Here is a 14,560-nt window from a genome sequence, read left to right on the forward strand (position 1 = left end):
TAGGCTGCAAGACCACAGAGGAAGGAAGGGCAAAAGAAGTGTTACTTGAAATGAAATGTGGGCGTCTGTGAGAAACCATGTCCATGTGCATGCAACATTAATGTTCAATCAAGTGTGTTGGTGCAACTGAGAAACAAAAATGCAATACAGAATCGTATCAGGTTACAAGTGAGTTTATTTTTTATGTGGGCACATATCCTTTGTAGATATGTAAAATAAGGCACATCACTGGTTCCCATCTAACGTCGACAAATCAACAACTTCAAATCACAGTTTTAGTGGAGGAAGGATGGCAAGATGTTGTGTTTAATAGCAGTCAGAGAATTAATTTGCAGATTACAATACAGTCAATGCAGAGCTGTGTGCATGCACCCCCCCTTGGGGGTGGTATCGAACACATTTTAGTTAAATACTAAAAGTATTAGCTGCAACATAGCAGGAGAGGAAACTGATGTAAGGAACCTTCTGTACCATGCAAAAGTTTTAGGCACAAGCAAAGAAATTCCACTGTTAAAATCAGTGAACAGTAATAACCTGAAAGTCAATATTAAGTTGCACAGTACTTCCTTGCAAATACTCCGTGCAAATATTCCATGCTGCCTGATCTATTATGGTCACACACCAAATCAATCTTTGTCTTTCAAGGCACATGTGAACCTACTAATATTTTTATAAATGGAAAAATATTTAGATATGTTCATTTCCACAGCTGTTGTGATGGTGAGAAATATAAATACTGAAAAGACTCACCAGCCTTAAAAGGTCTGTTTATGGAGATGTAAGCAGACTGAAGGATACAAATAAGCAAATTGCTGAACCTTTAAGACTGAGGCTGAGAGTTTGTAAGTCCATTAGTGTAAGAGATGTAACATGCAGCACATCAGGTCCCAGGCTGGGTTTGAACATCGAAGAAAAATACTTCTGATTCTGTTTAGTGCCACAGAAATGTTCATAAATACTAATTGTTTCATGTGGCCAATATGCTGTCTTTACAACACTGAAAATAAACAAGTATGGAATTAATTTTTCAGAAATTCATTTTGCTCAAAACACTTCAGACACACCCTGGAGGGCCATCACTCTAACAAGCTTTGTGTTTTTCCATTTCTACCACTAGCCAAAGACTCTGTCATGTTGGTGCCCTTCAGTACTGCAGTTCACCATCCTAACTGCAACAGAAAATAAAGCAATAAAATAGCAGGGCTGCATATGTTCATAAAATAACTTAATTTTAACATTCACTTGCATCCAAACACCCAAGTAATCAAAAGATAAAAGTTTTAATCCAATCCTTGCAAACAGAAAATATGAGCAGTAAAGCATTTAAATATAAAACTGAACCTAAACAATTTTTACAAATATCTAGAAGCTTGATTAAAGTGCAATGAGCAAATTAACAAAAGGACTTTAGTTTGTGATGGTCAAAATAATTCTTCATAGTTATTAAAAAGATAAGAAAAACAAAGAAAACCCCAGCAAAAGAGCAGACATAGGACTATTCAATATGTTATGAGTAAAATCATTACTCAAGCAAAACAGTTACCCATTTCACCTCAGAATGTATACTAATATATATATATATATATATATATATATATATATATATATATATATATATAAAAAAAATACAAGCTTTCCAAAAAGCAAAACAAAAACCTGCCCTAGAAACCACAGCAGTAGCTGTCTGCACCAGTTTCACATTCTATCAACATAAAATGTACAACATTCTCACCTTTTTAATTTTTAGGCACAATATATATTTTTAAAAATCTTATATTTACATAGCAAACCATTTCAGTAATACAGAGGGCAACTACCAGGTACCATTTTTATACTGTATGTTCTTGACTGTATATGTCCTGCCTATGAATGTTTTGTTTTCCACCATCAATATTTATTTCGTAGCTATGCTCAGGCTGGACAATGCTAACATACTACTAAAATCTCAATTCACAAAATCATAGCTCTGTGATACTCATTATATTTTTCTACAATTCTGATACCTAATTTGATGATTGTGGGTTGCTATGAAACACTGTATGACCAAAAGCACTTTATACTGCTTGCCTCTCAGATGTTAAGTTTCTTTAAGTTAAGAATCTAGGGTATTTTGCATATAGTAAAAAATGAGTTCTATGGAAGAGCTTTTGTTTCTGACACTACTTCATTTGGTCCAAGAAGAACGATACAAGGACATCAGTCCTGTTTCTGAGGAATGCAGCCCTCCATTTCCAGAACTTCTGGCCAGCCTTCATACTTGTTGGTTTCGGCATTGTTCTTGATGTACTGAGAACATTAGAACAATTTAAAGACTTTATGTAAAGCAACACTGAAGAAAGGAAAAGGAATTTGAAATCATTTCTGAGCCATGCTGTTGTCTGATAGTGATGAGGATAATGAAAATTCACCTGCTCAAAAGGACTCTTTGTTTTGATCCCTTTTCCTCCGACGAAGAGCCAGTTGTCCCTGAAGCTCAATGAATTGATATAGGAGCTGCCTAGTGCTGATATTAACTTCCTTGCCTCACTATTAAGTCTGTTTAAAAGAGGAAAAAGAAGGTTATAAATGAATATTACCAATAAGGTATGCCCTGAAAGCAGATCTCCCAAGTAAATCTGTGTACTCTAGGTTTGGAACTCTGTTCTTTAAATTGCTTTTTAGATGAAGTCAACCTTTTAGAATAATTCTTGAATTAAATAATTTCTAAATAAATAATTCTATAAACAGATGTACTTCAATTATTCCTAATTTGGAGGAAGTAAGTATTCAGAAACTGCTGTTTTTGTTTTTAAATATCCACTTCAGTACAAATATCCACTTTAAATGTGCACACAGCGTATTCACAGTATAATAGTATGTGTGCATTCATTCAATAAAGAAAAAAAAACATGAAAATGAAATGTGGGGAAGGCTTTGGTAGAAAACTTTGCTGGCAGTTACAGCTTTGAGACATCCATAGTAACAAGTAATTAGGCTTTTGCAGTATTGTTTTTGGCACAGAAAAGCTGAATTTATTGTCCTAGAGTTTTGTTTTGTCTTAAAGGATGTTGTTCCAAAAGATTTCTGATTTGCATAAAGGCTTTTGGACAGGCATCTCTGTGCTGCTTCTTTTTAGGAGAGGAGTTTAGTGTGAAGTGTAGGAATGGAGACATTTGTGGTGCAGTTCACTGCTCTGTGTAACTGAGGTTTTCAAGTCTTTTAGAGTGACTGCTGGATTCCTCGTCATTAGGCTGAGAGCAAAGTTGTGAAATCTTGCATGGTTCGCTTATGCAATCACTAGTTTATTCTATTCATGAACTTTCCACTTTTGTCTTACTAATCTGTCCTTTTCCTGATGAATTTACTTTTTAAACGTATAATGGTTTAATCTAATGAACGCATATAATTCTGTTAACAATTGATCAGCACTAAAAGAGGATATTTGTACTGGAAGTATATAAAATAACAAATGCCATAGTATCCAAATATTTACTTACCGTCACTGAAAACAATTAAAGGAGTTCAATCTACAAATAATTTACTCACCCCCTTGTCATCCATGATATTCATGTCTTTCCTTCTTTAAAATTACTACATAATTTTGCACCGTCACTTTACCATTTACTATTTTCATATTTGTCTTTTACATCTATATATTTAACTCATTATGTATGTATCATTTACATATCTATATCTATCTATCTATATATATATATATATATATATATATATATATATATATATATATATATATATAAAAACAAAATAAAAAAAATCTGATCTTATATCTTATGGATTTTACGTTAATTTATCATATTTTTTTTATATTTCTATTACTTGTTAAATTTTGTATATTTCTATTTTCTTTAAATCTTTATTTATCTATTTCCTAAATTTTTTACTGTCAATTCACTTAAATATTTTCTACTCTTCTTTCTCTTAGAACAAGGACAGTCATAAAAAGCATTTCGCTACATGTCGTACTGTTTATGATTTTGTATTTGATACATAAAATTTGAATTTGAATCATGTCGGAAGGTCATGCGTGACGTACGTGAAACTACAGACCCAGTGTTTACTAGTGTGGAGAAGGAGGACTTTACGACTGAAGAAAGAAAGACAAACATCTTGGATGACAAGGGGATGAATAAATTATTTTTTTAATTATATTTTTCTGGAAGTGACCTTCTCCTTTAAGAAAACCTACTTTGTAGAGGAGTCATCAAAAGTGGCCATCATGACAACTGTTCCTTCTTCAATATCCTTCAAAAACTGGATAAGTGGGTTGACATCTGGGGAAAAAAGTGATTTTTTTTATTTATTTATTTTAAATAAAAAAAATAAAAAAATAAAAAATCCAATAGTTCCAATAATTTCAATAAAATTATGATTTTTTTTTTTAGACTTCTTTGACGAGCCCAGCATAAGCACTCTGACCAGTCTGCAGCTACACTGCCCCATACGCAGCAGGATGCTGTGTGTTCCGACAGAGCCAGCATTAACTTTTCTAGCAGTTTGTGCTACAAACTAGTAGCTCTTCTGTGGGGTTGGACTAGATGAACTAGCCTTTACTCCCCACAAACAACTTTTGGTAGATTCTAATCACTGCATACCAGCTTGTCAAAGTCACTCAGATCCATACACCTGCCCATTTATCATGCTCCCAACAAATCATTTGAGCACATCTGCTTTAAATAGCTGCCTTAAGGATCTGCTGCTTACATCTTTGTTAACCTTGTAGCCCTACATGCAGAACAAAGATAAAGTTTACTAATATGAATGAACAATAGTACTACTATTAGAACACTGGAGGAAACCACTGACAAAAAATGGAGTTCCAAAAACAAACCTACAGTACCACATTTCCTTACAAATAACAAAAATGCTTTTAATTATTGAGTCATTACTCCATAAAGCTCACCCAGAATGCAAACAGTGTACTCATCCCTTATAAAGGAAACTCTAAAATACCCAAGGATGGCTTTCTTCACTGGAAGTCAAAGCTTTCTGTACTTCATATTGATGGCTACCAGCAACAGATTCCAGATGAAAGTGCAATAATTAAACTCTAAATCTTTGAACGATTACCTGTAAGTGACAATGAGGGAATAACATACCTGACCATGCTACAGCCGAGAAGCCAACTGTCCAATTACTTTTGGTCTTTTTAAAATGCCATAATTCTGATACCATTTACCAAATTTGGATGTAAATTTTCACAAATTAGTATACACTTTGAGCTCATATGTATTATTTAAACTCAAAGTAACTCAAATATACTGTGGGAGACAGCTACTTTGTAAATGTCCAAATACACTATATTGCCAAAAGTATTCGCTCACCTGCCTTGACTCGCATATGAACTTAAGTGACATCCCATTCCTAATCCATAGGGTTCAATATGACGTCAGTCCACCCTTTGCAGCTATAACAGCTTCAACTCTTCTGGGAAGGCTGTCCACAAGGTTTAGGAGTGTGTTTATGGGAATTTTTGACCATTCTTCCAGAAGCGCATTTGTGAGGTCACACACTGATGTTGGACAAGAAGGCCTGGCTCTCAGTCTTCACTCTAATTCATCCCAAAGGTGTTCTATCGGGTTGAGGTCAGGGGTCACAAATGTTTGTAAAAACAGTCTGCATGCCTAGGTGCTTGATTTTATACACCTGTGGCCATGGAAGTGATTGGAACACCTGATTCTGATTATTTGGATGGGTGAGCGAATACTTTTGGCAATATAGTGTATGTATGGACCTGAATGTGTAAAATTCTATATTAATTCACACGTTCATAGCACCTTGCACAATTACACTAGTCCCCTTAACACCCAATTAGACAGACAAAGTTATGGAGACTAAAATAGCTAGCAGCAAATTTAATTCATGAACCCAGTGTTTGGGCCATATCATGTAATGCATTCCAACGACACCAACATGAATATACTTGAATTTCAGGGTGGAACAAGACATTGTCACAATGTTATGTCAGCAAAAAAGGTAAAAACTGAGAATGTATGCAGGAAAATGCTCACCTCCACCCCACATGTCAAAGGATTCAGTCTTGATGAGCTTGCCAGTTTTTCCTACAACCATATATGGTGCATCAGTGATTAGAATTGTCTCAATTAAGTCTTTAATCTTTATAATAAACCAAACTGTTCATCACCACCAAACCATACCATTGACTAGGGCAATGTTCAAACCCCTTCCAACATTGTTCCTCACGCCACTCATCAATCTGAGAAGAGGAAGAACAGACAGATGTAAATCAAGAACAACTTCAATTTTAACAATTACATTTTATTTACAGCTTTTCCAACAATGGTCACAAAGCAGCATTACAGAAATCCAGGTATAGACTTAAATTTATGCCTAATGAGCAAGGCAGTGGCAAGGCAAAGATAAATTCCCTAAGGTGACAAGAGGAAGAAACTTTGAGAGAAACTAAACCCAAAAGAGCCATCCTAACCTGGGTTATACTGGACACTCGCTAGACGGCAACATTGTTGGGGATGCTTCAACTGCAAACAAGCCTAGTCCTTTTTGTTACGGTTTTGTCTGAAATACCCTTAAAATATTCTTCATCAGGAAGAAAACTATTAAAGAATTTTTTTTTATCTTGCTGTGACCTTGAACCTCAGTGGACAATTTCTAAAATGTAAACAGTTCATCTGCTGCTTACAAGGATAAGTCCAAATAATTCCATGGTATGAACACTGAATCTCTGAATTCTGGAGTTCTCAGGTATTTTGAATCTTTTATCATTATACACCTTTCTCCAGGTGACCCAGTCGAGGCTGATCAGACCACAGTTTGTGTTTAGCTTCTTAGTGGTCTCCATCTTCTGTCCAACAGTCATTTTGTGGTCCTACTGGCCACTTAACTAATGGCTCTTTGTTTCTACACTCCAAGGATACTACTCAGACCTGCGTACACAAGTATCCAGCCAATGTTGTCTTCCCAAGATACTGTGAGCCTGTGAGTATTTTAAATATTTTCTCAAGTAGTGCATGCTTAGGCAAAACAGTGGTTTGAAAATTATAAGCGCACACACAAACTATACTCATTCCTCTGTAGAGAACAGCACTCTTCCTAAAAGTTGCAGAAGCATGTACCATGCACAAAAGCACTGGCGAGTGGATAGCAGCTCTGTAGATCAAATGATACATGGAAAGGACCTTTCTGCAGGTTGACCTGAGTCACACAGTGGACAGTGCAGCTGGAAAAAAACATTTTCTAATACCCAGGCATGGTGAAGATACATACATCTCATCCTCTAAGCAGACTTTGGGCCCAACGATACTGGCAGCTCCACTGGCCATTTTGAAGGCGAAATGGTGTTCAGGACAAGCCTTATACAGGCCACATTTGTGATGGGTTGACTTTGTAGCTAGGGAAAACAGTCTTGGTTAATTGTCTTCATTTTAAATATATACATAGGTATTTTCAATCTGGGTTCTACTTCAGTGAAGACAATAATGGCATTTGTCAAATTTACTTTTGGAGTAGCATGACCCAGCAGTTATTACAAAGAAATTTCACTTAAAAATATAACTTATTAATGAATCATAATACATTATAAGGCCAAAAGTATGTGGGCACACAACCTCCACTCTACTGAGAAGGTTTTCCACTAGATGTTGGAGCGTGACTGTGGGGATTTGTGATCATTCAGCTAAAAGAACATTACTGAGATCAGACACTGATCTGGAATTTCTGATCTCAGTGAAGGGAAATTATAATGTTAGAGCACTGTGTGATGGTCAGGTGTCCACATAGTTTAGGCCATGTGTATGTGTAACAGAGATTCAAGAGCTCTATTTAACAAAGGAAAATAGGAGATATTTACTTGTAGCAGCAAGTATATTAAAAGCACACACCACACCCTGTATCAGCTCAAGTGCAACCTGGCACCTATATCCTGTTCATACCGTGATATCAGGTTTCACTGTGAACTATCAATTACACCCACAATGTTTCTAGTATTAAAAAGAACCTTATCAGCACAGACTGGCAAGCTAAAAAAAAAAGGCTGTCTTAATTTATGTTACTACAATCAGCCATAACATTATGAACACTGACAGGTGCAGTGAATAACACTGATTATCTCCTCATCATAGCACCTGTTAGTGGGTGGGATATATTAGGCAGTAAGTGAACATCAAGTCCTCAAAGTTGATGTGTTAGAAGCAGGAAAATGGGCAAACGTAAGGATTTGAGCGAGTTTGATAAGGGCCAAATTGTGATGGCTAGACAACTGGATCAGAGCATCTCCAAAACTGCAGCTCTTGTGGGGTGTTCCCGGTCTGCAGTGGACAGTATACATCAAAACTGGTCCAAGGAAGGAACAGTGGTGAACTGGCAACAGGGTCATGGGCAGTCAAGGCTCACTGATGCACGTGGGGCGTGAAGACTGGCCCATGTGGTCCGATCCAACAGACGAGCTACTGTTGCCCAAATTGCTAAAAAAGGTTAATGCTGGTTCTGATAGAAAGGTGTCAGAATACACAGTGCATCACTGCAATAGCCGCAAACAAGTCAGGGTGCCCATGCTGACTCCTGTGCACCACCAAAAGTGGCAACAATGTGCATGTGAGCATCAGAAATGGACCACCGAGACGGTGTCATGCTTTGGGCAATGTTCTGCTAGGAAACCTTGGGTCGTGCCATCCATGTGGATGTTATTTTGACCTGTACCACCTACCTAAGCATTGTTGCACACCATGTACACCCTTTAATGGAAACGGGATTCTCTGATGGCTGTGGTCGCTTTCAGAAGGATAATGCGCCATGCCACAAAGCAAAAATGGTTCAGGAATGGTTTGATGAGCATAACAACCAGTTTGAGGTGTTGACATAGCCTCTAAATTCCCCAGATCTCAAGCTAATCGAGCATCTGTGGGATGTGCTGAATAAACATGAAGGCCCCACCTCGCAACTTACAGGACTCTGCTGCTAACATCTTGGTGCCAGATGCCACAGCACACCTTCAGGGATCAAGTGGAGTCTATGCCTCAACAGGTCAGAACAGTTTTGGCAGCAAAAGGGAGACCAACACAATATTAGGCAGGTGGTCATGATGTTATGGCTGATCAGTGTAAATGATTTAAGTTGGAAGTCTTTTCTCACTCCAGGTTTTGCTGTTATTTTTCTGAGAAACTGATGTTCATGTGAATAAGGCTCCACCATGACCCCTGCTGGTGCTGAGTTAAATAAATTTTGCAATTTGTGTTTTACTCATACTGAAACGAGCCAATACCAATCTCATATTGTATATTTAGTTACAGTTTTTTTGTAACTGAAGAACATCACTGTAATAATATCACATTGTAAATATAGAAAGCATAAAAATACAATTAAAAACAGAAAAAAAATGTATCTTTACATGTAAACATATAACCCATTTCCAGTTCCATGTTTTCAATTTGTAGCATCTCTAATACTGCAGAAAGATGTCTTTTTTATTATCATTGCTGTACATCCCACAGCTTTGCTTCTGGCAATAATACTCATTTAGATTAATGGAGATATGCAGTAGCAAATTCATTCATTAATTCATAATAGCCATTTTATCCTGGTCAGGGTGATATAAATAGACACACTATTTGCTGTGCCACATACCAGCTCACAAAAATCAGTTGAACACAAAGGGAACCAAAACTATTTTTATTTATTTATCTTATTTTTAATCAGTAAGCTGTTCATTAAAAAAATGTTCATTAAAGTGGCAAGGGCACTGACAAGTTTAAGTGGGTACTGAAAATGAATTTGCTTTGATTCATATATTTCGACATATCTCTGATTTTATTATGAGTCGCTACCAACAGCACTTTTTTTTGGTCAAATTTACAATGTGTCCCAAAGCTCTCAAGAAATTAACACTATGTCTTCATGACAAAAGAAGAACATTTTGAAATCACTCTCATGGCTGGATCAGGAAACCGCACCAAGGTCTTTAATCATGTCAATCATGTAGTAGTTGTTTAGTAAATATAGTTAAATTTTACTAAATGTATTAAATTTCCTTTTGGGACAACCTCTGCGAACTTCTACTCCATGTCCACATATCAAACAAAGTGCGATTTAAAATTTTGAATTAGCATTTCAAACTACAGTATTAGCAGATTATAAAATACACATTTGGTTAGCATAAGACAAATATACTCACACTCATCAATGACTCCAGGTTTCCCTACAGAGAAAAAGAAAGAAAATGTTAGTGTTTACTTTTTGCTCTGATGCTTATTAAGCCAAGTAATAAATAATTTGAAATGGCAATGAATGTAAAATTACAATTTAGTTTTTACAATTTAATTAATAAATTAATAATTTATTAATGTAACTATTAGACTATAAATTTTATATGAATTTTTTAGATAGTGGTGCTACTTGGTAGGTTTGACGCTCTGATACATACTGTTCCAGAGTTTCTCAATTTAATTTAGATCTGGGGAACATGAGATCCAGGCCAGTTAATGGCATCAATACCATGTCATCCAGAAACTGTTTACACACTCTGGCCAGATGAGGGCATTGTCAAGCACAAGGAGTAAACACTGGTGTCCTTCCTGAATTAATCCACCTCTATACCATCATTATGACGCCACCTTGGACGTCGCTAGGCCATTTTCTACTCAGCCCTCCTAAAATTCTGGGATTCTCCATAAACTGTACACAAATTGGTGATCACCCTTTAAATTTCATATGAAAACGGCGGCAGACTTTGGCTCTTCCCGTCTTTCAGCGCGTTCTTCAATCCGCAGACCGCGGCGTCACAGAGCGAGGATCAGAGGACAAGTGTGTGTGTGTGTGTGTGTGTGTGTGTGTGCGCGCGCGCGCGTGTGTGAGATCAGGAAGACTCGTATTTGTCTTGTTTAGTACTCAAATATTATACACATCTATGCAATACAGTGAAATGCTGCAATAAGTTTACCATTCTACCCTGTTAGTCAAACCTTTATTTTATTTATTTATTTTTTACTATTATACCCTCATTGGGGGCTGAGCCCCCCTTAAATGAAAATTCTAGAATCGCCCCTAGACGCCACGGCAATAGATACTAATCAACCGTTAAATAACAAAGTAAAAAAGAAATTAGTCTACAGTATTTCACAAGGAATAGTCAATTTTATTAGGGTTACTTTTCTCAAAAAGTCATTCTTGATGACATATACAGCAAACTGCAATCTCCGGAAGACGCAGCATCCGAAATGAGACGCAGAGAATATAGAAACATTGTATATGGGCGGGTCGCTGCCTCTGACTACTCCGATTATCCAATCAAAGGACGGGAAATTGCTGACATAATCTTATGCCTGCTAGATGGCCCCAGTGAAGCCAACTCGAAATCTGATTGGTTAATGGAACAGTTTCATTGCCACCTATTTTAAGCTCTGGGCGCCTGCACTATTGATTCTGAAGGCCTTACGGCCGGGCAACACATAAGCTACTAGCTGAAATATGACTGGATAAATACTCTTATCATAAAAATACACTACTGGAAGCAGCGCAACTGAGAGAAAAGCTATGATGTAGGGAATAGACTATTAATGACTAAATGTAGGGAATAGACTATTGGGAATAATTTAATACACATTCACGGAAAAATAAATTAAATATATTACAATGCAAGTCAGTAATTCAGATCAATGCTGTTTAGGCCAGCAGAGAAGGCCTTGCTGGCCCTGATGGTCCGCCACTGAGTAAACATAAGGCCCACTGCACCAGCATAAGGTCTGACAATGGCTCTGAGGAATTCATCCCGGTACCTAACAGCAGTAAGAGTACCATTGTCTAGCATGTAAAGGTCTGTGTGTCCCTCTAAGGATATTCCTCATTGGTGAGTCTACAAATTCTGGTGTTTTCTGGACTCATCAGACTCATCAGCAAATTACGGCCTTTTTATTTTCAATTAGCCTCACTGATAAGTGGTTTTCTTAAGACTACACAACTGTTCAGTCCCAAACCCTTAGGTCCACTTTGCATTGTGCATGTGGTAGCTCAGTGACTAAGGTGTTGATGAGAAGGTTATGAGATCAAATGTCACATCCTGCAAGGTGCCACTGATGGGCCCCTGAGCAAGGCCCCCAACCCTCAACTGCTCAGTTGTATAAATGTCGCTCTGGCATCTGCCAAACGCCATAAATATGAATCTTACTTTCACTATTAAACATAGCCATGAGTTCTGATCCTTCTGAAACAGTGTAATATATTTTCCACGACCAAAGGATGCATCTTCCTTACTTACTGCCACAAGCTACTCAGTAATTGGCCTATTAATAGTCTCTCTCCTATTTGTTTAGTTAAATTCAGGTGTTGACTTTTTGGGGTCAAGCACATACATACATTGTACATACATACATTGTTAAAAGTGTTACAACCTGTCACTACTTCACCTGCAATAGCTGCACTACTAAAGAGGCAACAACAGGGGAATGGTTTTGCAGTTTTGTTAGTGTCTTTGTCACTACTTATAGCATGAGGCAGTACAACCGAATTAAGTTGCACAGGTAGTCCAGCTCCTTCAGGATGGCACATCCATATTTGCTGTTGCAAAGGTGTCTCACCCAGCACAGTTTTCAAGAGCACTGGGGAGAAAGTGGGAGACGGCCATTACACAAGAGCTAAACAGAGCTGTACAAGGGCATCAACCCAGCAGCAAGACCGTTATCTGCTCCTTTGTGTGAGGAGGATCAGGAAGAGCACTTCCAGAGCCCCACGACACTTTCAGCATGTTCTGTGGACAGAGGAGGACTGGTCCAAATTTTACTTTTAGTGATGTTCAATTTATCTGGGTCCAACAGGAAACATTATTTAGGCATCAACTTTTTTCCTACTTTGATTAGGCATCAAAATAGGAAAAAACAACCCAAAGTGTGTAAAAAAGCCAGTGAAAGGTGGAGGAGGACGTGTCATTGTTGTAACTACAGTTACTAAACTGTAGAAGAGACTGGAAGAGGAGACCAATATCACTGTGAAGAAAGTTATGTTGTGTGGTCAAAGACGTGCTGAAGCCTACAAATTTTTGTCAGGGTACCCTCAAAAGTTTTAGCTGTAATAATCTTACAGTTCTTACAGTACAGTGCTACAGTTCTCAAATTTTTATCTTCACTGTATGTGTGTGTGTGTGTGTGTGTGTGTGTATGTATATATGTGTGTGTGTTCTGTAAAACTTTTGTTCCACTGTTAAAAATGCAAATATAACTGAATTGAATTGGTTCAACTAAAAACTGCCACTCCTGCTGTCATCAAACAGGTTAATATCCTGGAAAGACGACTGGTCTGTTGATCGTAGTATTTACTCTGTTATCATCACGTTTGTTAATACATTTGTGGTCCTACACACAAGACGACAATCAGGAAACTACAGGAAGGTTATATTTACCTAATATACGTGACAGACTGATATCCGTGTTAATTTCCAGGAGCTGAAAAGCCAGGAAAGCTGCCAGGAGGAAGGCAGAAACCAGGACAATCAATTTCAATATTCCTGTAATTAAATGTCACGAGAATAGTGAATTAATACCAACAACTGAAAACCATAGCAAATACAAACAACAACAAAATCAGGAAAAATAAACAAAAAGGGGGGACAGACCTCCTGTTCTCATCATTTTAGCAAAAAATGTATTGGTAAAACTGCGAGGATGAAGAATGATTCAATTTCCTGAAACATGATAACACAATAATGTAAGTATTAGTACATGTCAGTAAATGTAATTCATCTAAAGAACTTTAAACACATTTCATTACTACACGGTCACTTACTAATTCCCCGCCTGGTTATTAATGAGTGTAAAATATAAAAGGATGAAAATGATAAAGGAGCACACTGAGTAAGTAATGAAGAGTTAATCTGGGTTGGGGGAAGTAAATGAAGTTAAGGAGAAAACGTCAGACAGAGGCTAACTAACAAACCATTAGCTATTAGCACTCGCAAACCTGTGGTAGAAAAAGGCTAGCTCAGAAGCGGAAACAGTCAAATTACTATCAAATTAAAGCAATAAACATCATCAACACGCTACAGCTAGTTAATATAAAAAAAGTAATATACAGATTAACAGCCGTGTTAACATGACACGCTGCCTGATACAGCAGTGAAGCAGCTACTGCATTTACACTGTATATTAGTAAAGTTAAAATATTAGCTACACAGCCGCGAGACCGGTTTAACTACACTCACATTAAACACCAAACCAGTTAGCATAAACCAGCAACCAGCTACTTGACGCACGACAGCCATAAACACAAATGTAAATGTTTCTTAAATGTGCTGAAGACATACCTACTTTAGGAAAACTCGAGAAAACTTGAACAGCTAGAATATTTGAATGACACGAATGCAAGAACTACGCTGTAAAAGAAAGAACAAACAAATAAACCGGACTTCCATTCACCAACCGAAGTAGTCTAAAGCAAAAAAAGGGCGGGGCTTAAGGAACCTACAGCCTGCGCACAGACACAGGAACTGCAATGAAAGCGGTGTGATGTGTACAGGTCTGTACACGGTACAGTGTGCGCAATTACATTTTATTACTGGGTGCGGAAGACCGGCACAACCAGGTGATGATCTCTCTTTCTAGAC

At 37.3% G+C, this 14,560-nt stretch overlaps 1 protein-coding gene across 2 annotated transcripts; it reads right to left on the reverse strand.

The window, feature by feature from the left end:
• Positions 1 to 157: 157 nt before the first annotated feature.
• fam3c (FAM3 metabolism regulating signaling molecule C) lies at positions 158 to 14,422 on the reverse strand. Of its 2 annotated transcripts, none has more exons than XM_058407895.1 (10): positions 14,265 to 14,422; positions 13,574 to 13,642; positions 13,361 to 13,465; positions 10,145 to 10,168; positions 7,243 to 7,366; positions 6,156 to 6,214; positions 6,009 to 6,059; positions 4,187 to 4,271; positions 2,409 to 2,535; positions 158 to 2,286 (listed from the first exon to the last, which is right to left on the reverse strand). In XM_058407895.1, the coding sequence occupies exons 2-10, from the start codon at positions 13,587 to 13,589 to the stop codon at positions 2,197 to 2,199; spliced, it is 681 nt and encodes a 226-aa protein (XP_058263878.1). In that variant the 5' UTR covers positions 13,590 to 13,642; positions 14,265 to 14,422; the 3' UTR covers positions 158 to 2,196. The 2 variants fall into 2 exon arrangements, with proteins under 2 accessions (XP_058263878.1, XP_058263877.1); XM_058407894.1 differs by having other exon boundaries at positions 14,261 to 14,420.
• Positions 14,423 to 14,560: the final 138 nt, after the last annotated feature.

The sequence above is a fragment of the Hemibagrus wyckioides genome, linkage group LG14 (assembly GCF_019097595.1).
Source record: "Hemibagrus wyckioides isolate EC202008001 linkage group LG14, SWU_Hwy_1.0, whole genome shotgun sequence".
Lineage (NCBI taxonomy): Eukaryota > Metazoa > Chordata > Actinopteri > Siluriformes > Bagridae > Hemibagrus > Hemibagrus wyckioides.

Bases quoted from the DNA above. Each gene is read 5' to 3' on its own strand.
- fam3c (XM_058407895.1), bottom strand. The intron at 10,169-13,360 runs GTAAATATAACC...TTTTCTCTGTAG, and splicing joins CAGTCTGTCACGTATATTAG to GGAAACCTGGAGTCATTGAT. The intron at 6,215-7,242 runs GTATGTATCTTC...TCCTCTTCTCAG, and splicing joins GTCTGCTTAGAGGATGAGAT to ATTGATGAGTGGCGTGAGGA.